The following is a 25,856-nucleotide window of genomic DNA, read 5'->3' on the forward strand; positions in this document are numbered from 1 at the left end:
CACACAAACGAACAAACTCGACGTGAGCATAGCCGTTGCAGCTTAAAGTTTGCCGATAAACTATACGACATGTGTGTGCGCGTGCGGGCTAGTTTGGAGACTTGCACCAGTACGAACTGTCTTTTTTGAACAGAACCATGAGTGCATTCCTATCATGCGTAAAAGTTATGTTTCATATATGCTAGTTAAAGCACCTTGCTTAGACACGCGGCCCCGCCCCCAGCAATGGGCGCAATCACTACCAATTAGGTTATGTACTAGTGATCGTAAACCTCGTATTACATTTAGCGGCTTGTTATGAGGTGTCTTTCACGCACCAGGCAACATTAGGTACAGTACTTGGGTACTTCAGCTTGAACGATGGGACACGGACATAGCCCTTAGCTGCACAGCGCGTGCGATTGTGCATGCGACTTTAAAAATTTTTTTCCGAAGCGTCTATAGAGCTCTTTACACGCAGTCGATGATGCTGGCTACATTTAAAATTCCTGCTATATATAATGACAAGACTGCTCTGTGCGTATAAAAAAGGACATAATTATACAAAAACAAGAAATAAAGACGGACGTTGCGAAGTTCTACGGTGTGCCTTGGACCTCCTTTATGTTGCTGTAATTTTTTCTCCTCTTACGTGGAGGAATACTTTGTTACAAGACACTAAAACTGAGTGTTTCTGCAGCAACAGCTTCGGATGCCAAAGAAAACATTTAATTGGGCATTAATGCATTTTCTAACCCTAGGGTTAGCATTTCCGCAGCACAAAAGTATGCAGCGTGCGAATTTCTAAACTTTTTGAGCAATTCGTATTACTTTTGAGAAATAGGAGGCTCGAAATACATGCATGTAAATTTTCTGGTTTTTCTCCATAGTAGAACATAAAGCGTGCCTGAAAAGAGTAGAGGGCCAAACAGCCCACACTGCTGCGTCCTTCCTACGCCCGTGTTCCACCTTCAAACTTGCGTGCCCAAATGTAATCGCACCAATTAACCCAAAACGTGCGACTGCGCGCCACTGCATGGGAGGCTGCGTGCTGCGATCCTTGGTGGGTGCTCAGAAAACGATTGCCAGGTTGTGACGACGTCATATCCGGGCATAGGAAGGCACCTTCCGGGTTTAGACACGGGGTCTAGTGGGATTGCGCATAGGCCCAGGTTGGTGGCCTTATATAGGTGAGGGTTAGAACCCGGTCCAGCGGCCTGGTCATTGGAAGACTAACCTTGTTATGTCTGATTCTGTTGGCCAGTATGCGTATATGCCGTGTGCCTATACATGCCGGTCTCTGCTAGTGTTGATACTGGTGTAACCCAAAACGTGGCTTTCTATAATGTGTGGTTTACACAGCCAAGCAAAGAAGTTGCTTCTGGGTGGCTGCAGTTCCTTGTTGCAAGAGCAAACAGTGTTCTCGCAATCTGGCGAAGGCCAAGTGCTAGCGCGCTTTTAGTTCCGGAAGCTGCGACAGCTAACAGATGAAAATTAAAGGTCGTTAACCACATAGTGTGCGTCCCTCGAGGAAGCTAAACTCGTAACTTCTCCCACTTATTATTACAGATGCTACACTTGCTTCCTCGCTGACTAAGATAGTGCAGCGACAAGCAAGTGCACGCTAATTCGTTTACGCAGCATTTCCCTGACTTTTTTGTTTCTCGCTTTCTTTAGAGGCACTCTAGGGTTATACCTTGCATGCATACAGGGTCTCGTGGCCCCAGGGACCGCAGCAGCCGGTGCCGCGCATAGCAGCTCGAGTAGAGTTCATGGTGGTGCTGGACAGAAGCTACTGTGTGCACGCTGGGACTTGCTTTATCCTTTTCTCTGTGTGTGTGGAAAAAATTCAGCGGGGCACAACTGCCTATTCCCAACGGTCAGTCGACAACAAGCGAAGCGCAATGCTTGAGTGCAGGTCACCGAGGACCCAAAAAAAGTAAAAAAAAGAAAGAAGTGAACCAATGGGGTCCCAAAGGTGAACACAGTACGAAGGACTATGTGCAGCCCGCGACTCAGTTTACAGAGCATGCCAGCTGCATGGGAGTTGTTGAAAAAGCAAACAATTTGGGTAAACCAAAGGAAACTCCCTTAGAGTAGCAAGATGCGTACAAACAAACAGCTCCTGCAGCGATGTTGCAACTTTCAGTTCACAGTTCCACTTAAGCTGACGAGATGAGTCTTAATCAATGTTGCATTACTCTGTATTGCTTATGAAACCTCACAATCGCTGCCTGCCCGTGCTGTAGTGGTCCCCGCTTCTCGCCTATTCGCTGCTGCAGCGCAAGCGGGGCTTGTCACGTGTTACGTCGCCACAAGGTGTCGCGATATGACGGACGTCGCTTTGCTATCCTCGCAGGCGCGCGGTTTTTTAAACAGCGCGAGAAATCGTCAAAATTTTTTCTTTGACCACAGCGGCTAGGCTAATCACATTTGCAGAAATTATAAAAACGGATATGGTTTCTACTAACGGCCGGCTACGAATCTCTAATCGCAGTCAGACGACTTTTGGTAATAGTTAGGAAGTTAAGTATTGGAATTTTGTGAATCCGTATACTAGTTATTATGATTCACCTTTCTTTAGAGATCCGCCAAGATTGGTATCACTATGCCGCAAAAAAGCTTCTCTTTACTTCCAGAACCAAATTTAAAACATTAGAGCCGGACTCCCCTGGTATTGGACCATGTATACGCTATACGCGACTCTGGCTATAGCAAAAGGGCAGCAAATAAGCTACAACACAATCAAAACTTATCGGAACATGATAACAATAACAGCTTAATAAAATCCTCATCTCGAGGAGAGTCCCGGAAAGACTCAAAGCCATCGAATGGTTTTTGCCACCCTGCCCCCGGAAGAAAGCAATATACGCAGATTGCTGCAGTTCATCTTGCTTTAGATGTGGGATTGTACTAAATGTCCCCAAGCCGTCTCAGCATCTCTGTGTCGAGTCAGGTCCCATTTTGCTATAACCTTAGATCAAAAGCCATAGGCGGCTGAGGATCCCCCCCCCCCCCCCCCCCTTACTAGCGTCGACCTAATCCGCACTAAGCTCAATCTCCGGCCTTTGTTGCGACTCCAATGCTGTTACAAGCTCCACCTCTCTGTTTTATCTTGAAGCCATGATTTAAAGGAATTGCACAAGTCCCAAGCGCTGTCGCTAGTTTCTATGCTCTGATTTGTTTTCTATATGCAATGCAGTTCATATTTACGGAAGGAACCTCTATAGCTTGCGAGTAAGCGCTTGTCCTGTCTACCTCATTTCTTTTGTTTGTGCCGCCGCGGTGGCTCAGTGGCTATGGTGCTCGGCTGCTGTCCCGAAAGACGCGGGTTCGATCCCGGCCGCGGCGGTTGAATTTCTTTGGAGGAGAAATTCGAGGCCCGTGTACTGTGCGATGTCAGTGCACGTTAAAGAACCCCAGGTGGCCCAAATTTCCGGAGCCCTCCACTACGGCGTCTCTCATAGCCTTAGTCGCTTTGGAACGTTAAACCCTATAAACCAAACCAAACCAAACCTCGTTTCTTTTGTGTCGTGTCTTTTGCGCAAAAAACCCACAAAACCTCTATAGGTCCCTCTTTAGTCTGTAAAAAATTCTGCCTCTATCACTACGTTTAGATTTTTCACCAATCACTCATTGCATGAATGAGCTGATCGCCTTTTTATTACGGGGCTTGTAGGGAACCAACAGAACAAGATCTAGGTGATGAAGCGCTTGTACTTATTTCTTTATTTTATTTTATTTGGTCGAACATACTGCGAGCCATAGCTCTGGCCTAAGCAGGAGGGGCATTGCAATAAAATATAAAAGCTATAAAAAACGTCAGCCACAACAGCCGGAAGTCATAATACAACAAATAAATCAACCAACATCAGAACCAACAAGATTGGGAGCCTTACAATAAGTCCTCTAACTTCTTTACAAAATGCTTGGATTTGCATAAATCCGAAGGAAGACGATTCTACTCCACGAAAGTATTCGGGAAAAAGCTGTATTTGAAACCATTGGTTCTTGCAAAAATCCAGGTCCGGTCAGTGTCTTGATTTATACACCCCTGGCGGCTCGTTCTGCAGAAATCAGTCTTTTATTCACTCCGGTGCGCTCTTTGATTTGGTATCCTAACCTGAATCTCGTTTTTCACTGTGAAGTAAAAAAGGCGCGGTAATGGGTTCGTTTCTCTAAACGTGCAGCTTCCGCAAACTATATAACCACTATCTGAAGTTACTACCTCTGCTATACGTCAGTCCCGTGGAGGCAATAAATTAGGCCTCTGTTCATATGCGTTCGCTAATCCTACCCCTAGACAAATAAACAGCACATAAAGAGCATGAAACTCCGCCCCTTTTCCAAACGTAGGCACAAAGAACTGCAGCCTTCAGGATTTGAAATCGAGGCAAGCTACGTTGTGGGCGTCACAAGCGCTGTTTGGGCAAACAACGCAGCCTCCGGAACAGATGGGCGCACGTTTGTCCTCTTCGTGGCGGTGAATGCAAATGAGGAGAAACGACCACCCGCTCTGTTTCTCCCTCTGCCTTCGCTCTGCGGCGCAGCTCTTTATGGGTTCCCGAGGCACGTGAACCTTTGTAACGCGTGGGACTCGGAACGACGCTTCAGGCGTCGGTCGGGATACCGCGCTTCGTCGTCAACATTCTTCGGGTACGAGTCTTGGGACGGGAGAAAAAAACAAGGATAGGTTTACCGGGAGTGAGAGCAAGAGTAAGAAAGAAAGTGGGGCGGTGTGTGTGTATATCGCCAGGAAGCAGTGGTGCTCGCACTGCTCTAATTACGTTACGTATTCTTAAAAATGACGCGGGAACAAAGCGAAAAACAAAAGAAACAAAATTCTAAGCATTTGGACTACCTGGACCACGAGTGCAGAAACAGAACATTTGCTAATATTAAGAAATGAGTTGAGTAAGAGAAAAAAAAAAGCGGTACGGTTATGACGTAGTTAAACGGAGTAGACGTGCGAAAGCATGTGTTTAGCCTGGTTGGCTCATAGTGTTCCTTTTCTGGGTCGTCGGCACGTCTGGCGACGCTATTAGACTCGGGTTAAGCTCTGATTGAGGTTAAGCTCACTTGATCGAGGTAGGTTATGCTCTCAGAGTACTGTTGAATTCTTCGGCAGCGCATAGAGAAATATTTTTAAAATGTGCATTTATATTCCTTGAATTGATTCAAAAAAGCAAAACAACGATGACTCGCGCGTTCGTTGAAAAAAAAAATACACACTACGTTCAAGACATACTCCAGAATCTTCGCTCCAACAGTCTCAGCCACATGCCTACGAGCGCCTGCAAGAGTCCGTGAATGCGCAGTCGCACTCCACGTCAAGACAGCTTCGGGATCTGCTCCCCGCCGAGCACGCCCAGAATAGAATCGGGCCGCGAGCCCCTTCTTTCGCCCACCACCACCTGCCGTGTTCCCTAACCGAGTTCACGACGCACACGCCTCGCTCAGGATGATTGCGTTCTTTCAGGCCCGCAGTGGGGTTGGGAAGGACCTGGAAACAAGCATGCCTGTACAGTTCACCCGTAGCTATGCGTTTCAGTTTCACGACAGGTGCGAGTCAGGCGGGATGGAAGAACAAGTTTCAATGCGGAGAAGGACTGTTTTAAGTCCACAGGGATTTGCGGTGTTCGTTTTTCAAGCTCACTCTCGCTGACAACCAATCTTGCCTAAGAAATGAGCAACATGTCTACGACGGTGCCAACTGAGCGTGAACAAGGCTTGGGAAGTTATCATTGCGGACCGACAAGAACCTCTTTATATTTGTGTAGTTCCTGGCTTGCGGATAGCAAAGCACGAAATACACCACTCTAAAGCATGTTGTATACGAGCAAAGACGAAATACGGCGAGAAAGAATTGCCCTTTCTTCGCCTTAGCTCTTCGGATGGCTCTTTTGCTGTTTGGTATCGTTTCTTTTTAGTTCCTCCTGTGTTACCAAGACGGCGCAATTCTGTACCCACAGAAGTCCACGGTACTGCCTACACAAAGTGTGGAGAGGGGTGGTCTAGGGACAGTGGAAAAAGAGAAAGCAAGACGCCAGCAGCGAATACCTTCGGTGCGCTGTTTGCCCTGCCGTGTCCCTATTTCGCATACAGACGCCCAACCTCCCCTGCCACCAATCGTCTGCATCCTCCACATCCTTTCCAAGCGCTCCCTTTCGGGAGATGGAAAAGCTGTTCCGCATGCATCGGACGCTTCCCTTTTCCATCTCCTCCTGTAAGGTGCCGTCCATTCATCTTGTCCGGAAGTCAATCCGGGCTATGTCGACTCATCCGTAAACACTGTGTCCCCGTACCTTTCTCGGCTTTCGCCATGCTAGGAGAGTATTCCGGGAGCGGATTGTCAATATGTTTGGCAGCAAACCACGCTGGTTTCGTGAACGTAAGTGAGAAAACAGGACAGCAGTGTTCGGCACTCTTGTGAAGGTTTGAATGTACAGAAGAAAATGTGTACAAGGTGAGGTGCAGACAGTGGGCTGCCTTTGTATATTTTTTCGGCACTCTACAATTTCAGCGCAGGGAAAGTTTTTGGGAAGGTAATAGGAATAGAGTTTCGTTACCGCTGGCTTAAATGTCACAGCAAAAGCGACTATTGCAAATCTGCACTGTAATGTTAAGTTTAGGTTGACTCGAGGTCAACGTTCGGAATGCAAGCCGTGTTGGCATATTCCAGAAACGGATGGACATTCAGTAACTCGGCTGGACATTGTGTAGCGCAAAACAATGAGCCTACAGACCCTTAGACACTGACAATGCGCCGCTCAAATTTTGAATTAAAGAGACTCGTAAACGTCCTGAGTAATTTTTTTTTCTTCTCCCCGAAGAGTTGACGCTCTCCATGCCTTCGTGCCTTTCGCGGGGGGTGGGGGGGAGAAGGGGGGAATCTCCTGGAACAAAAGCCCCCTTAGTTGCTTACGACGCCGGCATAAATAAAAGCAGCAAAGAAAACTTCGCTTTCATGATAACGTTTGTCTTCGAGCACAGCCTTGTGGGGATAGCCTTCGTGCAAGTACGGCGGAAGCATGTTCCGGGGCGCACATGTACCCATGCTAGGCAACAGCCACACTAGTCATGGCTGCGGAGGCACGAGGAAGTCTTGGGTGTCCAGTGAGGCGTTGCTTGTACTCAATTTTATACTGTGCTTTGGACGTCACTCGTCTACTAATGCAATTTATGCACTTCAAGAAACGCTGATGAAATTTTCATCACCAGCATTTTCTGGCGCTCAGCTTTCAGTAACTTTTGTGTTGGCCTGACTTACAGGCAAGTCAGAAGACCATTGCGACTCAGTCACGATGGTCAACGTTTCTGATTACTTATGTGTCATTCTTTGATACCTTGAGGTGTAGCTGTACGTAAAGCACGTTATGCGCTACCATGATAAATACACAAATTTCATTTCGAGGTACCATGTATTGCAATTTCGCTGTAGGGGTCGTTGGTCGAGGTTCAGTTCTCGTGCAGTGCTTCTAGTTTTTTTTGTCTATTCCATCCTTCCTTAAGCTACGACGTGCACTTCTCCTTAATGGGCTCATTTAGCGTCATTTTCTCACTTTTTAAACATTTCAACAACATGCAAAGTACCATTGCTAAGCTTCACCACTTTCGCAGACTTTCCTTTACTGCCTACAATGCTTTTGTGGCCTCGACACAACTACAAAACTCCGCCTGCAATTACTTTAGAATAGTACTCGTTGCATAGCTATTTTCATTCCTCCAGTTTTGAAAAGTACCTTTCTGAAAGTTACTTCGCAAACAGACATTGAGGAACACTCCATTTTATCATGCTCATAAGTAAAAATTATTTCTCAGGCTTTTTCAGGAAATCTTGGAGGTTTGTACTGAGCGTAAAAAAACGCATTTATTTTTCAGAAATTTCAATTCAAAAATTTTCTCTCCACTCATTTCGAACTCCTGTCGCCTTCTCTAAAAGGTTTGCCAGTGTTGTTAAGTAAATGGCGCTTGGTCCTAATCTTTGGGTCCTCTTCCAAAAACCTGAGCCAACGCACGAAGTCTACCCGCTTAATTTGTTACTGTTGACGACCCTGTATTTCTTCTTTTATTATTTTGCCGCTTAAAAAAAGCTAAACTATCAAGGGGAGTGTTCTCTGTGTGATTAAAACGCGGTATGCTAGCGATACAGGTCAACTTCTATGTGTTCTGAGTGGTCCTTTGACAGCCGGGGAGACAGCGTGATTATGAGGCTTCCGATTGACACCAGAGAAAATACGCATCACTTCCGTCTATGGCGCCTTGGAGTGCGTCATCAGTTTATGACAGCGGTATGGTCCGGTAACGGTACCAGAAATGCGGATGTTGTTGGGACGCGGGTCATCAGTTGTCGGGACGCGGGTCCGCTGTCGCTGACCGGCAGGAGCAATGACGAGACGGGGAATTGATTAGGAGCAGCATATATATATTTACATATTTGCAAACAGCAGCTAAAAGCACGCTACGTGCCAAGATGGATCACAGCAGGGAATGACACGGACAAAGGAGGCGGGAGCTCTTAAATAGAGCCGGCACAGACTGCCGCCCTTTTCGTCCAATCAGGAGCGTCTAGGTAGCTGACTCGTCCGAACGCGCAACACGCTCCCCGAGGTGGTGGTGGTGGAAAACATTTATTTACAGATAAACTTCGGGAGGTGAGGTATGAGCTGACCCAGAGGGGGCCAGCCCTCACAAGTACTGGGTGGAGGTTCCTAGTTCGGGACCCCAGTGGCATCGGCCGCTGCCCGGGCTCGCGCGACCAGGGCCCGTTGGGCCTGCAGGTCAGAACAGCCGAGCAGGGTCGCCTCCCAGTCCTCCCGGGATAGCAGGGTTGGAGGGGCAGGCCCACACCATGTGGTAGATGTCCGAAGACTTCTCCGCACAGTGCGGGCAGCTGCCAGAAAAAGAAGGCTCGAAGTGTTTGAGAGCTGCCGGGCACAGCAAAGTATTTGTATATAGGCGAAGCAGAAGCCGCTCCTCTGCCTTTGAGAGACCTTTACACGGGCGGGGATAAAGTCCATGGCCAGATTGATAAAGTAAAGAAATGTCTTTAAACGAGTAAGCTGGAGTGAATTCGAGTTCCTGATCGTCGGGGTCGGAGAAGACGACGCGCAGGCTCGGAGAGACGCAGACCTGGACGCCATCCTTGGGAGCGTCGCAGTGTTGGAAATTTCAAGTTCACAACAATGTAGGCTTACGAAGCTGGGAACATAAGGACAGAGACAATAACTACAGCTGTGGCGTCAAGTGGTTTGCCGCACGGTCCACCCTACCCTTCTAAACTCACTTTCTAAACAGCTTTTGCGAACTTTCTCGCATATTGAAGACCTCCAAACGTTGAGCGCTGATGATCATACTAGAAGTGCGCCCGCAACATTCTTGGTGTCGCATTTCAGAAAACACCACGGCTGTGAACCCACCTGGCCTTCGCAGGCCCATGGGCACAACTCTTTTTTTTTTTTTTTGTGGCGGCGTTCGAGATACAAGAAGCGTTTCTGACGTCAACTGTCGATACTTGACCCTAAAAAGTATGCAGACAGTTCTGCGTCTTCATAGCTGTCGCATGTCGCATTCGTGTGTGGAATGTGTTCGAACAATACGATGAGGTGGAATGGAAAGGTTAAAGGAAAAAGAGTGCTTTCGACATGAGAGTACGATGGTGGGTGAGATGAGATTTGAGACGGAAGTTTAGGGTGTGGGTAATATGGTAACAAATCATCCTTACTTTAGTGTGAATCACAAAGGCATTTCTGTGATTTTGCAAAAGGCCGGATGAAATAGAATAACGTATATAGAGAGACGAGACAATGAGAAATGAGACAATGAGAAATGAGATATGAGACAGAGAGAGGAGTAGGATAATAGGAATGAAACGCAGACGGCGTGAGTTTGCAGCATGGTGTGAGCATCAGAGAACAGCACGCCCAGAAACTGGAGCATGCGTTTTCAGCACGCAAGCTAAAAAAAATGCATGCTGTATACCGAAAAACTGACGCACATATTAAGAGGCACATTTACACGGTCAACGTACATGTTAGAGAGAGAACCCATGCAACTGTAAACGTCTAGTTGTGGTCAGGGGCGAACTTCAGGGTTGCTGCCACAGCCTAGTCATTTTGATGATCTCGGTGTCAAAGGTGTTGGCTGGAAGGCATTTCTAAGAAAAAAAAAATTATTATTAAGGCGGAAGCCTTTAATGTCTCATCGTTGTAAGCAGGAGTTGTCGACAGAAAATGTGACGCTTTTCAATTGGTGGAAACGGTCGTGACGTCACAGTGCGCGAATTTCAAACGGGGCCAATTGTACTTTGGCTAGTAACCATGCAACCAATTGAAGGGATCGTTTAGTGATGCTCCAAGTAAGTGGGACTGAGCTTAGTTAACTACTTAATTACCCAATTAGCCTAATTAGCTTTACTAGTCAGGCCATATAAATAAATAAAACTGATTAAGAAATTGGTCGAGCTCAGGAATCGAACCCCGGTCTTCGGCGTGAGAGACGAGCATGCTATCCACTCCGCCATGCCAGCTCGATGGTTTGGAATGAACAAAGGCGCGTCTAGTGAATACGGTGTCTTCACTCACTCTCATCCTCCTCCATTCCCTTCCGGCGAGGTTTAGGTGTCCACCGACAAATGAGAGCCAGATACATTTCCTTTCCCCAAAAGCAATTTACCGACGAGCGAGGCGTAGAACCGAATGGGCGATGGCGTTCTATGGACTCCTTGGCAGCGTTGCAAGAGGCTGTCGCGTTCCACTCTTAGGGGCGAAGCTTAACATCTTAACCACAGATCAGTGACCACACGTTAGGTCAAAAAAGTGCCCCCCTGAATTTTGTGAGGCAGTTACTGCGTAATTTCCTTTCCTCAAATACAATTTTCATTTCCTTCATTACGGATCCTCTTTATCTATCTTCTTTCACTCCCACTTCCTCCCTTCCTCTACGGTGTGGTTCAGGTGTCCACCGAGATGACAGAGAATTACTGCGCCATTTCCTTTCCTCAAAAAGCGTTGCGTTCAAAGGGCAAGGCATCGCGCCGAACGGGTGGTGGCGTTCCGTGGACTCCCTGGCAGCGCTACAACGCGCTGTCGCGTTCCACTCCTAAAGGCGAAGCTTAAGCGCCATTAATTAGCAGGTAATTAGTATTCAGGCATTAATCAGTAATTAACCATTGATTAGTGATTTGCCATCACTGAGTAATTAGTACTCAATTATATGTGACGCCACCAGTGCCACAGAAACAGCGAAGGTGGTGCGGAAAACTCTTCCGCCTCTACCCACTTTAGACAGTCAAAGTGCCCCCTGAATTTTGCTAATTCGGACAGGCCTACAAACTCTAAAACAATATTTAATAAATGACTATGAAATCTATCTTTTCGACTTGCTTTATGATGTATCTTCTAATTATTCGTTCGTCACAAAAGGCTCCAGAAAGAAGCATTTCAAGAGAATCGATTCCTAGTAAAATTAGTCATGTTCTTGAAAATTTCACACACTCACAGATAGTTTTCTATCACAGTGAATATGCTGTGTCACCACACATTGAACAGAGTCAGAGCGAACACACACTGCCTGTTTTTGACACAGTGACGTTGCAGCGAAAGGAATCGGAAAAGTCTTTGAAGCCAGACAACGAGATGTCCACATCATGCCGCAAAATCTGGTAGTTGCGGTGCTTGGACTGGCACAATGAATAGTGAACGAAGATCATGTAAAACAACTGCCGGTGAGTCACTTTCAGTGGAATATTTGTGTCGACGAGAGAATCCCAGTCGACATTCTTGCTGGCCTCTAGGCTCGTCTGCACACTGAGCCAGAGTAGTCTGGTGGGCCATTCTATCAATGGCCAGCTGTTCTCCACTATGCAGTTGTGGTAGACTCGCAAAATGGTATTTGTTTCGTTATTCCACATACCAGCGAATATGAGTTTCCACAGTGAGTCAGCCAGATGTACGCCAACTGTTGACATAAGGAGCATAGGTTCTGCATCTTCCGTTAAGGATAGAAGGCTGTACACTGAAGTCGGCACCGTGAGCACGTTGCCATTGATGATCACGTATCTCTTCTGAAAGTCTTCGAGTAAATCTTCGGAGGCAGCCAATGTGAATGTCCAATGTCGTTGGGTTTGCTGCAAGTATGCGCGAGTCACCAGTTCTGCGTTAGCGTAGACTGACGTCATGTTCGGAATTCGGTGGTCAGCTGGAACTATCATTGAAGGTAACAGTAGGCGCATTTCCTTGATCGTTTGATTCAGGTTCTGGAAGTCGTCAGCCTGCATGCCCCCATGCGCTTTTTGGAGCACAGCTTCTGCGACGATAGCGTAGGCTCTGTTAATAGCAGCGTCTTGCGAGTCGCTCTCCATGAGCTGAACGCTGTCCAAGATCCAAAGCGGCCGCAGTTGTTTGGCTTTATTCCGGCACGCAAGCTTCTTTGCTTCGGTGTTGTTGGTATGCATAATTAAACTTGATCCGAGTTTTACAGATGCTTCAACAAGTGCCGAAACTACAGCGATCTGCCGCTTCTCTGGCCTGAAGACGCCAGTTAATACGTGTTGTAACGTTGAATTTGGAACACTGAAGATGGCATCAAGGTCGGTGATGTTGAACTTGTCCACGAGTTCTTTCCACTGTTCTGCCGAGACACCAGGGGTGAAATTCACTACTGATTCAAGTGCATATTTTTCGGTTGACTCTGCCATGGACTCCGTCACCTCACTTAAGAATTCATCCATATCTGTAACGCTAACGTTAGATGACAAAAATTCGTTTACTGTGATAAGTCCATCCTTCTTTAGTGCATCGAGGACGTCGGGTGAAAGATCTTCAGTCTCGTTCACAAGCCTAGGAGTTACCTTTAGGTAGGGTGTAAGATTTGCCGCAGCCCCGATACTGAACTCGATGACAGAGGGCAGGCCGTACTTAAGGGAGAGATCGATCAGCAGAGTGAGAAGTCCAAGAGAAGTAACGGAAGCGTTCTTGGACAGGTTGTTAGCCTTGGCAACAGCGCCTGCTGAAGCTCTCCCCACGGCCGTGGTGTCTCCTTCCGACAGGACGCAAGCGCGGTAGTACGCGGCTATCGCCCTTCCCGCTTCGGTTTTCGGAAAACCGTCAAGAGGGTCCGTGTTTAGGTCGGCTTCTTTTAGGCGGTCGTCTGTCGCAGTCATAAAGGCGTAGCACGTGTGGTCAAAGAAGCTTCGGCAGGGGTCTATCGTCGAGTTGGCTGCGCGGTACAAGTCCTGAAGAACATCTGGGCAGCAGAAGGACGATTTCCTTTGTTGGCCAGGCGCATGCTTCTGGGATAGGGCAAGCAGCAACGCCAGCACAGTGAAGGCACCAAAGGCGGAGGCCGCGGCGAATACAGAGCTCCGCTTACTTGGCGCATGCTTGCTGAAGCTTCTGGACACTTCAGCTTCAGGTGACTTAGAACCAACAGGCGCCGGTGATGCGTTACTTCCAGGTACAGCTTCCATGGAAGTCAAATGGTCTTGACGGTGCAATGCTTCTTCTTCTTTCGTCGTACCAGTAAGCCGCTCGCGCTAGCTTTGTAGAACCAACTAGCTTCGATTTATTCTGTGCAATAAATTCTTTTCACATACACACCCAGCTAACTCTCGCAATGCGCAGAAATTAGTGAAAAATAAAGCAGTGACGATTACAAAATGCATGATTATTGGTAACCTAATGTATGTGATGATTTTTCTCATATAATTTTCTAGCTTCTGCGCATTCGTCCTCCTCATACTTCAACCTTCTCGTGTAGAGCGTAATTACGTACCTCCATGGGAAGAGTACCCAACATCTAGTTTTGCCTCCGAGCAAATTTTGCCTAAAAACATCTGAAAATCTGACCTTAAAGGCAACGCACATCTATAGAAGATACTAAATTAACTTCGTGCTGTTTAAGCAAAGTGTTGAAAAAAACTACGACAAAGTCTTTAGTAAGGGGATTCCTGGTGTTCTCTTACGCGTTCAAGAGTTATTACAATGCGTCAAGAAGCTCCAATTTTTTTCCGGCCTTCGAAAACTAGAGACTATGTGAACAAGAGTTAACTTTGTTCTTATCCGTTCTCAGAAAATCTGTCCTATTTCCTCCAATGCGGTGCTGCTCGACTAGAAATTGGAGTGCTGTGCCTTTGAAAAACGTAGCTGTGCCACTGGCATTCTTACACCCTTTTGTATTGAAGTACTAGATATTTAAGGCAGATGGACAATTGCAGGAACAAGCACATAATTCTATGGCCTATTGTAGTTTACTCTGCTCTCTACAGAAAGCATTTTTGAAAGCTAACGGCAGGCGAGATAGAGTAACTGTTGTTCTTGTTGTTGCCTTAGTGACATGGCACATACCCAGGACGTGGGCATAAGCCACTGTTCAATGAAGAGGGCCAAGACGAGGCTAAACTGGTGCAAGCTTATAGTTGCCCTTTAGTTAAAGTTCGCAAATTAACTAGGAAAGAGAAAAAAGAGGAAGAAGAGCTTAAAATTTAATGCATAAAAATTAGAGATGTTTGAAATGTAAAAACTTTTGATAGTTATCCAAATTTGGCGAGGCAGCTCTTATAACGAAACACAGCCGTATTTCTGCTTATACGAGCAGAAATTTTGTCTCCTTGAGGCATACGGCCTACCGCTGAAAGGAAATTATTTTTGCACAGAAAATAAAGCTTTATAGAGAGCTTAAAAACGGCATTCCTTTATCACCTTCACTTCGGTGTATTTCCAGCTACGCGCACGCAACCTTGTACGCGCCCAGCATTTAATAAAATATTGTCATTGCTCATAGAGGAGCCAAATAATACCAAAGTCAAAAAATATGTAAAATGAATTTGATGTTGGTCTGAATCGATAAGCTACTGCAGCGCTCTTAAAGTGCTATCACTCTCAGAGAAAACGATGCATTCTTATATGCTTTAGAAAACTCCAAAAGACGACAAATAAGTGTTGGCATCATCGGCCGATTTCGCAGGTGAAAAGCATGCGTCGACACCGAACTTTTCACGCGCATTCTAAAAAGCTATGCTGCGCTTCCATTCTGTTCAAAATAGAATCAAGTAGTCACGAGTTCGAATGGTGTGAGGGAAAATGTTTTGAATTTCACTTCCCTCAGCCATATATCGGTCTTATGCTGCCAGAAAAACGCTCACAATTTGATCAATAATTGTATCGAGTTCTCAGTCTCCCTTTAAGAGATGCCGCGAAATAATTGTTCAGGTTCGTGTGCGTGCGTGTGTAAGTGTTTGCGTTCGTGTGTTTAGGGTAGCGTTCTTTGCCGGCCTACCAAAAATAAAAGATATTTCCCTGCTTAGCATTTTACCGCGCTTGTTGGCATAGGTCTTTATATATGCGCAAGTCCTCTTGTCATCCCCAACTGCAAGTGTATGGGGTTCTGTATGATCGTCAGTAAATTTCCTTGAAACATGGGCTCATTGTAATGTTTCCAAGGCCCGTCACTACACAGTCATTACGCTGTCAAATATGTCAGGCGCTTTCCACGACGTCACCCTACAGTCTCATCACAAATCGTAGACGCAGCGATCGCTTCCCGAAGGTGCATAGGTTGCCAAGTACCACGACGTCTTCGTTCGCTTTTGCGCAGGCGCTTTCTTCTTGGCGGTATGCACGAGAAGTCCTTGTTTGGCAGTCGCCGCCAGCCGCAGGAAAGGCCCAGGTTTGTAGGCGGGCGGTACAACAGTGGTTGCTGATTTCGCGCGTTGTTGTGCGGAAGCGTCTCCTTGTTCTAGAGACACCGAGGCACAAGAAAGCTGCGCACGAACAGATGCTGGAACATGCGAGGAGGGGGTTCTCCACGTGGGCTTAAGCTCAGCGATGCCGGTCTCTGTGGAAGCCAGGCTGAACGAAACGTCTTTTCCAAGGAGACTAGATGAAAGTTGGCCAAACTCCATCTCGGCGACGAAGTCTGGGTCCGGGTGCAGCCTCGTTGGAAAGCGCACGCCGTCGCCGAGGCTCGTGAAGACGGGGAATGGCCAGAGGAAGACGCTGGTGCCGAACACCTGCACAAGGACATCGAGGCATGATGTCATAAGCATGGAAAGCATGCCATCTGACTAATGAGGCATTTGGAAGTAGATGGAGTTAGCACATAACTAGAAGTACGCCTAAACAAACTGCTTCAATTGGCTGAATCTTCCCACCTATACTTACGTGACCACAGGCATTCTCGCTCTCATTTCTTTTACTCCGTCCTTCATGAATCCTTCATGGAGCAGTACAGGTGTTCGCATAGACTGGGGCAGTTACTGTGCCTTTCCTTTCTTCATAGCCATTAAACTTTCAAGAACTTAAACCTTAAAAATCGTAAAGAAAATAGATCTTAAAGAGGGTATATTTCCGAGAAAATATACAACAGCCGGATTTTCATACTTATAACCAGCCATTCAATTTCGAGAGCCACATGGTTCTCTGTACAGTTTTCACGACTCTCGGTACCTGCTGGAGTGGCTCAGGGTCTGAAGAGCAGGGTTGTTGAGCCAAACGTCAAGAGATTAATCGCAGCACGGCTGCTGGGTTTTGATGTAGGCGATGTTTAAAAAACGCAAGGTTGTTGCGCGATGCCAGTGCACCTTAACGAACCACACAGGGCATAATTAATCTGGAGCCCCCACTACAGCGTCTATCATTGCACGCACGTGGCCAAAACGCGGGACGTTAAGCTTCGCACAATATGCTTTCCTTTACCCACCACACCATTACACAGAAATAAATCCAACTGTGCTAAGCTGAGCTGCTTAGCTCATTATGCAGCGAGAGTTATAGATTAAATTTCGCGCTTTTGCTGTAGATGTAGCCCAAATGGGTTGTCGCAGGACCCCGTACAGCCAAGTCCGCCTCTTCTCTCGATCGCCTATGCTGTTTATGTTCACACGCAGCTCACATCTGCCGGCGATGATCGATCTGTACCCGAAGCCGATCGAATTCCTGTTCGGCAGCATATACGGTACGGGTACGATCTTGTCTCTACAACGGCAATGTTCTTCATGTCGTTGAGCGCGGCGGCGGGCTTCTTCCTCTGTAGTGAATTAGCAATAGCAATGCAACTGCTGCGCGCTCTGACAACACGCAAGAACGTACTTACAGGCTAGCTGGCCCATTTGCCGAATTTCTAGCGCAAAAAGACGAGGACGCAAGAAACGCTTGGCTATGACGTCACTTCAACTGCTGCGTGCTCGCACGTGCTCCTCCTCCGTTCTGCGCTCTGACGTCACATGTGCTCGGTTCACGCTGCCTCATGATGATGTTCCCTGTGCATTTTTGCAGCGCGACCTGCTGAGCAGTTAACACCCTCCTATGGTTGTCAGCCCTTCCATGTGATCGCAGTGCAACCACCAGGAGGTTACCACCGAGGAGTCATCGGTCCACACTAAAACTCCGTTTTGGGAGGTATCGTATAAACAGCTTTCACTTGGACAACAAATCTGAAGTGTCCATGGCTAGATCAAAATATTCGCCGGTGTACCGTTTATCCTATAATTAGCGAAATAACTGGGCAATGGCTGCCTCGTAGTATTAAGCATCACCTGGGCGAAGTTCTTGAAGGGGCCGATGTCGAAGGAGTCCCCGGGGTCGGCGAAGGAGAGGGCGCGGATGCTTTCTAGCGTGGTCTCGTTGTTGTAAACGAGGCGCATGTGGGCACTGAAGAAGCCGGCCACGAGCACGGTGAGGGCGCCAGCGATCACCGCCAGGAACCCGATGTGTACCAGGCTTCCGGCGGTCAGCTCCAGCGTGTTAGCGGCGTCCCACGCATAGGAAGAGGTGGTTACGAAGGTGAACACTGCCAGCAGCGCCACGTAGAGAAGCGTGAGAAGGAAGAACTTGTAGCTGCTGAAGCACACGCAGTTGTTCAGCCAGGGACAGTGGTGGTCCATTTTCGGGATGCACCTGCAGGGCAGTGGATTATTTAGGAGTTAATTCTAATACAGATTAACATCAAAAAGAGCATGCTTGCGGGGAAGAAAGCGAAAATTTGATTGCTTGTGAGAGCAGTTCTAACTTAATTAAGCTAAGTGACTAAAGTGGCGGGTCAACCAAGTCTCATTGTTATCTACTTGGTAAGACCAGAATAAGAAATGTACTTCTCGGCATCAGAATTTCGGATGCCCAGAAGGAGTTTCCGTGGCTTAGAAATAAATCCAGGGCAGCATTACAGAGGTGCATAGAACAAAGAGGATCCGTAGTCTCGAAAGTCAGCAACGTTCTTAAGTGGATTGGGACTACATGTATAGAACATGCTTTTGTTAAGAGTGGTGGACGGGAGCGTTATTTTCCGCTTAGGGTTTATCTGCGATATATTTTTCGATATGCAATTTGTGCCTCGAAGAAGCAATGACTTAGAATTGAAAACGGTTACAGACAGTTCGTGTAGCTCATCCGCAGACCTGCAACGCCTGCACTGCCTAAGAAACTTTATCAGAGCTCCTGGCTATCATAGTAAGCACAATTTTTAAAGGTATGGCCTACGCCGTTAATTTTGTCTGTTTGAACATCGTTAGTAGGAAAGGCGCCCGCAAACGAAACACGTGGGAGCGTTGTGAGGAACGATCTAGGATGAACTTCTTTGCAATCGCAGAATCATTCCTTACACATATGATTGCTTCCTGTCATCATGGTGTCCTCAGTTCTTTGACTGTTAACATGATCACTAATACGTTAAAGGTAACTCGTATTGTGTAATGGGCATTTCGGTTTTTTTGTTTCACTGTAATAAGTTTTTTTTTCTTAGATAGTCTGCACTCTTCCCTAAATGCAAGGAGTTGTTTTTCTTATAGAGTGGTCCTATTATAGTATTTAACTTCTGGACATCTTCCTGTTTGACGTTCACCGAATATTTCTATACCCTTGAATTATGACACCAATTTTGAACTTAAACTCAGATCTTATCAAATTGTTCGTGTGTTTTTCTACTCCGACGGCCAACGCCATCAACTTGTTACTGACACTGGGTTCTACAAGTCGTACAACTCTGACGAGAAACTTTGAATGCGTAATTTATCAGTTGCACAGGCTAATGGGCGCCTGATTGGTACAGTACTATTTGCCGGACGCTTTTCAGAGACTCTGTCACTCTGGTTTCAAAATGTAAAGTTGCACCTTTTGCACGAGGAGCAGTGGTGGCAGCGGTCCGGCTTGACAAGGCCGCACTGGTCGCAGTAGCGGACGCTGCCGTCGTTGGCCCGCGTCAGGATGCCGCGAGATGCGCCCAGCGCTGCCAGCAGCGCCCTACGCTCTTCGTACGTCTTGCTGTCCTCGATCATGCCGCGGGTCACGGGGCTCAAGTAGTACCGCGTCGGAACGGCCGGGATTGACGCAGTGATCGCCTGGAATGCAACCCAATGAAAGCCTCGCAGTTTACCAGCCTCTTTTACTTTGTTATCCTGCTGACGCTGTAGAGAAGACGTGAAATCTCTAGGAGAAAATTTCGAACAGCTCTGGGAGCTTAGATAAGTGTTCGTCACTCATGCGTTTTTGGCTCGAACACTTTTAGGATTATCCAACAATGTAAGACACGTCACAGGCATGATAAGTGCAGATTGGTTAGGGAATGAACGCAACTTTGACACCCAGCAGTTATCCTTAAAGGCAGAATTACCGCCAGATAAGCCTTTGTTCGCCATTCGAAACAACTAATGTGATGATGTAAACAGAGCTCCGTTTCAGTCCTCGACTGCGGAACTTCTTATTAGATACGTAATTATTGTATTGCACTGTTAATACATCGAAATAACTTGTGATCTGACGCTTAATTCACCCTTTCATCATCATCACCACAAGCCTGACCAGCCCACCATAGGGCAATTGCCTCTACCATGTCTCTCCAATTAACCCTGTTCTTTGCCAGCTGCGGCCACCATATCCCCGCAAGCTTCTTAATCTCCAACAAGGGGAAGCTTTGGGCCAGTTGGTCAGACGTGTTGGGGAGGAGGAATAACCGCAAACTTGACAGGACTGAAGATCGAGAAGAGTACAGGACGAGCGGTAACCGCTCGTCCTGTCCTCTTCTCGATCTTCAGTCCTGTCAAGTTTGCGGTTATTCCTCCTCCCCAACTTCTTAATCTCATCCGCCGACCTAACTTTCTGGCTCTCCCCGATACGCTTGCCTTCTCTTGGAATTCACTCCGTTACCCTTAAGAATCAGCGGTTATCCTGCCTTCGCATTACATGTTTGCCCAAGCCCATTTCTTCCTCTTGATTTCGACTAGGAAGTCACTAACCTGCGTTTGTTCCTTCGTCTACTCTGCCCGCTTCCGGTCTCTTAACGTTACACCTATTACTTTTCTTTCCATAGCTCGCTGCTCTGTCCTTAACTTAAGCTTAACCCTTTTCGTTAGCCTCCACGTTTCTGCCCCATAGGCGAGTACCGGCGAAATACAGCTGCTGTATAGTTTTGTCTTGGGGGAAAATGGTAAACTGCCACTCATTATTCAAAAGAACCTGCCATACGAGCTCCACTCCATTCTTCTCCTTCTAGTTATTTCCCTCTCATGTTCCGGATCAGCGGCCACTACCTGCTCTAAGTAAACGTATTCCGTTACCACTTCCAGCACCTCGCTACCAAGTGTGAACTGCTGTCACCTTGAGAGACTGCTGAACATGCACCCTTCAGTGCACTCGTTAATAAGCGGAGCGGCAAAATCTTCATCTTTGCGATAATCTCCAGCCTCGGCTGTGCTACCCCGTATAGCTACTGGGGCACATACACACGCTTGTAGAGTACTCAAATATTAAAGCATCACATTATCTTATGACCTAACACACAATGCGCAAAATTCTAAGCTGATATGATCACGTAACAGTTCACTGGGATTACTAAAACTAACCTTCGCCTCGGCTCACGTCAAAATTTCTTGCTTGCAAGTCACCCGTTCGACCTTAACTAGAATATGCACGCGCCATAGGGAACCTGCATTACGCTGTCCTAATAAACAATTTAGAAGCAGTCCAAACTCGTGCTCCGAGGGTCAACAATTCTTCTTATACATAAGAGGTAAGTGTCTCAGCCCCAAAAGCTGAATTTGCAACATCGTCTCTCTCGGTTCGTCGCCGCATTACTGTACCACAAGCCCTATTACTCGTCACTTCATCGTGCACCAACACCATGCCAGCATCATACATACGTCACTGCTCTAGCCACTCACTTCATGCTTTCCTGTCTGTGAACAGATTCACTTCTCCAGCCTCCTGGTTTCCACGTGCAGCTAAAGATTGGAACGGCCTTTCCCAACATACTGTCGATATCACCTGTCCTCCATGATCGTTCGCTGAAAATTTAAATAGCATCCTATAGGTATAGAAACACACGTGGCATTGTTTTTCATCTCTAGTCTGCTGATTCCAAACCTTATGTATTACCCCAACGAGGGAGCTCTATGAAAATTGAATAAATTGGAAAACCAGCTGAGAGCTCACCCTGCAATGTTCCTCATCCGTGGCCTCGGCTAAAGCCATCGCACGTCCTAGACTTATCCTCATCTCTCTACCACGCCTTCACCCAGCACGCAATACGCACCCGCAGGAAGGACCACAGTGCCAGAAACAGGAGCAGCAGGAAGAGCGACACCAGCGAGAATCTCTCCACGTCATCCTTGACCAGGGCTGGGCAGAAGACGTGCACGTAGGCGTAGTAGGACCAGCCGAACGTGGCCAGGACTCCGATGACGGGAAGCCACTCGGTCGCCGAACCTCGGCGAAGCGGGAAGGCGGGGACCGCTGGCATCGGGACAGTTCTTCTTTCTCTTCTTCTACTGGCAACACAACCTCCGCGTGCGCCGCACACAAAATTATTCTTGAAGCGCTTTGCCAACGAATTAACATCAGTGGAATTAGCTGCAGCTAAAGGAAACGTCATCTTGCTCCAGGTGATTTTGTAGAGTCAAGCCATATCTATCTGTCCGACAGAGAACGGCGAGTTAACGATGGCCAGTGTCTGTTGAGTCATCATAATTATCATCAGCCTGACTACACCAATTGCATGGCAGAGACCTCTCCCACATCTCTCCAATTAATCCTGCCCTTTGCCAGCGGTCAGATGTCGATTGGTCAGGGACAAAAAGATGGAGACTTGGGGCTTGCATTCATCTAGCGGCAAGAATCCACCACGTTATTATTACACAGCACCTGGGAACTTAGCCATAAAATCAGATTAGAAGCCTGCGCTTAAATGCGAAAGTCTGTTTTCGGCGTCATTGTAATTTCCCTGTGTATTCAAAGCTCCAGTGTATCACATAAGCTGCCCGGCCTAGCAGATAAAGAGAAATTACATCCAGAAACTAAGCCGGCTGCTTAAAGCTGCCGAACAGGACGTCCAGCTGCAAGAAATATGCACCTGCTAGCCACGCAGCCTCGCAGTCTACATAAAGAACGCAACTATGCAGCCCTTCTGAACCGTGCGCAAGTGCGACCTTCGCGAAGCCCCGATGAGCATGTTACCTTGGAACTTTCAGTAAGTGGCCTGTTCAATCGCTTCAAAACGATGAAGGATAACTTGATCATGAAGATTTATTAAAAGTCAAGGCGCGCTTTTGGCACACGAGGAACGAAGAAGAATGCCATGAGAAGGTGCTACGAGACGATGAACAAAAATAAGAATCTTCATTTTCAGTTCAGTCTTGTTCATGCAAACTTAATTTCGTCATTTTACTTTGCAGTCATTTCTACCTCTTTATTTGGAACTCTTCACTCATATCAAGGTATGTCTCTCGTGGGTATGTCCCTTGTCTAAAAAGGCAAACAACAAAAACATGAGGGCCGTGGACGACCTGTCCGTGAAGGCTCGCGAAGTGAGCGGACAGAAGGGCGGCAGCGAGCGTCATCATAACTGACTGTCGCAGCTGCTCAAATGGGTTCCCCTGGCGCTGGTGTTGACTCTCCAATCAGCACGGTCCTATATTGGGAACGCACTGGCAAAGAAGGGCTCTACAAAGGGCCAAAGTAAAACCAACCTATTGCAATACTGGGTCCATTACCTGTGATGCTTGGCTGTATTTGCTTGGGTCTCGTATACGTACGTGCTAGTATTCTGCGGGTTAAGTCGTCCGAAACAGTGCCTTCAAGACCACCTCTTTCGACGTCGGCTTTAATTTGCTCCGCTTCCTCGCTCTGTCTGCTAATTGCCCGTGTGTTGTAATGATTAGCTTTCTGTGGCACTACCACACAGTAGGGCTGAGCAGCGATACCGCTTGTCCGCAGCCTTCCAGACGTCTGTTGACTCGTTCGGCATTGGCTGCTACCAGAAGCAGGTGTTCGGTCCCCAGGTGTAGCTGCGGATGCTGCCCGTGTTTGCAAGCCCCGATGAGGGCGCGCGATTCCCGAGCAACCTGCAACAGGCACCTGAAGAGATGGAATCGAATCCTAGCCGCAATCCGTGGAAACCTTGCAGATGCTTTAGCGGCACTTTGATCGGTAGCCCTCCAACAACCGTTGTACCTATAAACCCATAGCTGCGAGAGCTACCTGTGTATATATTTACTTATGTAAGGCAGTCTTCTCAACAATGTCAACCGAAACGCGCCAATAAACTGCGTACAGCGAACAAGAGTAAGAGTAAATTGAATAAATAAAGCTAATTGATTTGCGTTTGAAAGCTTCATTGTTAATCAAATACACAAGGGCTGTTTGAATGGTTTTCTCATGCATTGAGCTTGTAGTAAGCTTGCACTAAATTTTAACTAACTTGCACTAAACCTGCATAGATATTGCGCAGAACTTGCGCAATAATTACTGAACATGCACTGATCCTGTACTGGGGCCCCAGTTCCTGACAAAAAAATAGAGCACACTTCGCCTATGAACTCCTGTAACCACGTACTTAACGAACATTAAAAGGTACTTAATACGCATGCTAGAAAATGCCATTCGTGCGCTCTCATTTAAACTCAATCAACCACCTGTGATACGTCAAAATTGGCCTGCAACTTCACGCCACTAACTCGCTAACGCAAATCACCTTTCGCTGGTTTATGCGCTAAGCCGGCAAGCTTAGCTGTAATATTTTTGCGTTCTGTTCTTTTTATGACTCTGGCATCGTTTCCTGAGCAAAAATACTTTTCGTGCCTCTTTTCTTTTTACTTTTTTTTGGCAGCCTTTTTGTCTTGAATTCGACCTTTTAAAATGGTTTTCAGCTCGCTGCTTGGACAGCAACAAGCAAGGAAGAACGGAGCAAGTTTCAAGCAAGAAGAGAGAATGCTTTCGTGGCCGACCTGTCCACACCACCCGCACCCTTTTCCACACGTGCAACTCTTCTGATCTATGTTTGTGGTATGTGAGGAGAGTGGCCACTCGAAATCGCAACACCGCTATGCGGTGCCTGGTTAGCTTCTTTTGCGCTTTCGGCGTATGACATGAGTGAAATTTCTGGGACGCTTTTATTTCTAAATGTTCCTCGTTTTGTTTAGTGCCCAGAGGGTTTTAAACTCTTCGCTGCTCGGAGTGTTATATCTTTGTCATAGTATTTTCTCTGAGGCGTGTGCCATAGTTTTCATATGCTGTCTTCTAGTGCCACGATGCTCACTTTGCTAGTAAAAATAAAAAAAGAAAAGCAAGAAATAACTTCTTCTTTTTGTACGCGGTAGATATTTTTATGCCCCTTTGGCCTGTTGTGTGTCTCATGCAATAGAAACTTTCTTCCGAAGCCTCTCCTCCTCGGCCGTTTCCCTCTCAGTTCGCTGTTGCTGCGCTTCCTCCGTTTAGTTCGCTTCCAGCTGAAGACTTTGCCGCAATGCGGTGCAAATACGCAGTACTCTAACGCCACCAGCCACTCCAGTAGCGCTTCTCCATCAGGCCGTTATGAGGTTACATGCAGGCGCTGCACGGTCCGGGTATAACGTCTAGAAGATGGGAAATAAAACACCCGCGGCCAGAAAGTGCCGCTTCCTTCTTCCTGTTTACAAATAGTGCGTCGTCGCCAGGAAACACTAGCCGTGCGTGTTTCTCACGTCGGGCCCAGCTGTTTCCAGGGCAGCGTTGTCTCCGGTCATAGCGGCGGAAGGCGTTTTTTTATGTAAGAGGGAGGCGGCTGCGAAAAAGGGAAACTTCGAGATGGTATGACTTCGGAACGGAGCGGAGGTCGGTGCGAAGAGTTGTTAGTCGCCACGGTCGAGGTCATTACTCCTGTCGCTATATTGCCGCGGTTGGCCGCTTAAATTGACACCCGCGGTTTTTTACGGATGCCTACCGCTGTGGTAAACTAATGATGTGCTCTGTGCTATGAACGCAGGCAGCGCATCGAGGTCTTTCCTGCGCCGTTTTTGGACCTGCTTAGGATTTTGAAGCGTTTAGAAGTTATTAGAGAGCTTTATGTGGTACTATAAGAACAGCCTTTGACTTAATCAGCAGCATTGGCTCCTTTGGAGGCGCAGGACGAAAAAGCGGCGGTGCTTTGAACGCAAGGTTCCTTATATCCCTTGAGTGCTGAGAAAATCCTTGCGTCGGGAGGGCAATGACACTAAATTTGGACGTAAAGTTGCACTAACAGTATTTCATATTTTGCTAGGGAAAATAAAAAGCCTGGAACGTTTAGGGGTTAATTAAAATAGAAAGATTTCAAACAGGAACAGGTATAGAACATATTTAAATACAACACCGATTTCCAAGCGACTGATTTTGTTTTTTGTACCTTGGAGCGAACATTGGAGAGAAGAAGCGGTAATTAATCTTGTATGTACACACTAAATATTCACACACTACATACACTAAACTACACTACAGAATAAATATCTGACATACGACCTACCTTACCGCTTAGGAGAAGGCAGTCGGATACAAAACTACCGAGGAGAAAATAGGCACGATAGTGCACAGTAGAAACAGAATGACTATCAGATTGCCTTTCTTGCTTATATAGCAAGTTGAGTCCCGTAACTGAAGAAA

General features: G+C 47.0%; 1 protein-coding gene across 1 annotated transcript; it reads right to left on the bottom strand.

Moving 5' to 3' along the window:
- Window positions 1-15,490: 15,490 nt before the first annotated feature.
- Window positions 15,491-21,723, bottom strand: LOC149358530 (palmitoyltransferase ZDHHC20-B-like). Its single transcript, XM_089568848.1, has 4 exons — window positions 21,499-21,723; window positions 19,083-19,309; window positions 17,513-17,873; window positions 15,491-15,988 (listed from the first exon to the last, which is right to left on the bottom strand). Exons 1-4 carry the CDS (start codon window positions 21,703-21,705, stop codon window positions 15,491-15,493), a joined length of 1,293 nt encoding a protein of 430 aa, XP_089424974.1. The 5' UTR covers window positions 21,706-21,723.
- Window positions 21,724-25,856: the final 4,133 nt, after the last annotated feature.

The sequence above is a fragment of the Amblyomma mixtum genome, chromosome 2 (assembly GCF_055824585.1).
Source record: "Amblyomma mixtum isolate Tamu chromosome 2, ASM5582458v1, whole genome shotgun sequence".
In the NCBI taxonomy this organism is placed as follows: domain Eukaryota; kingdom Metazoa; phylum Arthropoda; class Arachnida; order Ixodida; family Ixodidae; genus Amblyomma; species Amblyomma mixtum.

Coding starts and splice junctions, on each gene's coding strand:
- LOC149358530 (XM_089568848.1), bottom strand. CDS start 21,705: ATGCCAGCGGTCCCCGCCTTCCCGCTTCGCCGAGGTTCGGCGACCGAG. Junction 19,310..21,498: donor CACTGTGGTCCTTCCTGCGG/GTGCGTATTGCG, acceptor GTTGCATTCCAG/GCGATCACTGCGTCAATCCC. Junction 17,874..19,082: donor CACTGCTCCTCGTGCAAAAG/GTGCAACTTTAC, acceptor ACTGCCCTGCAG/GTGCATCCCGAAAATGGACC.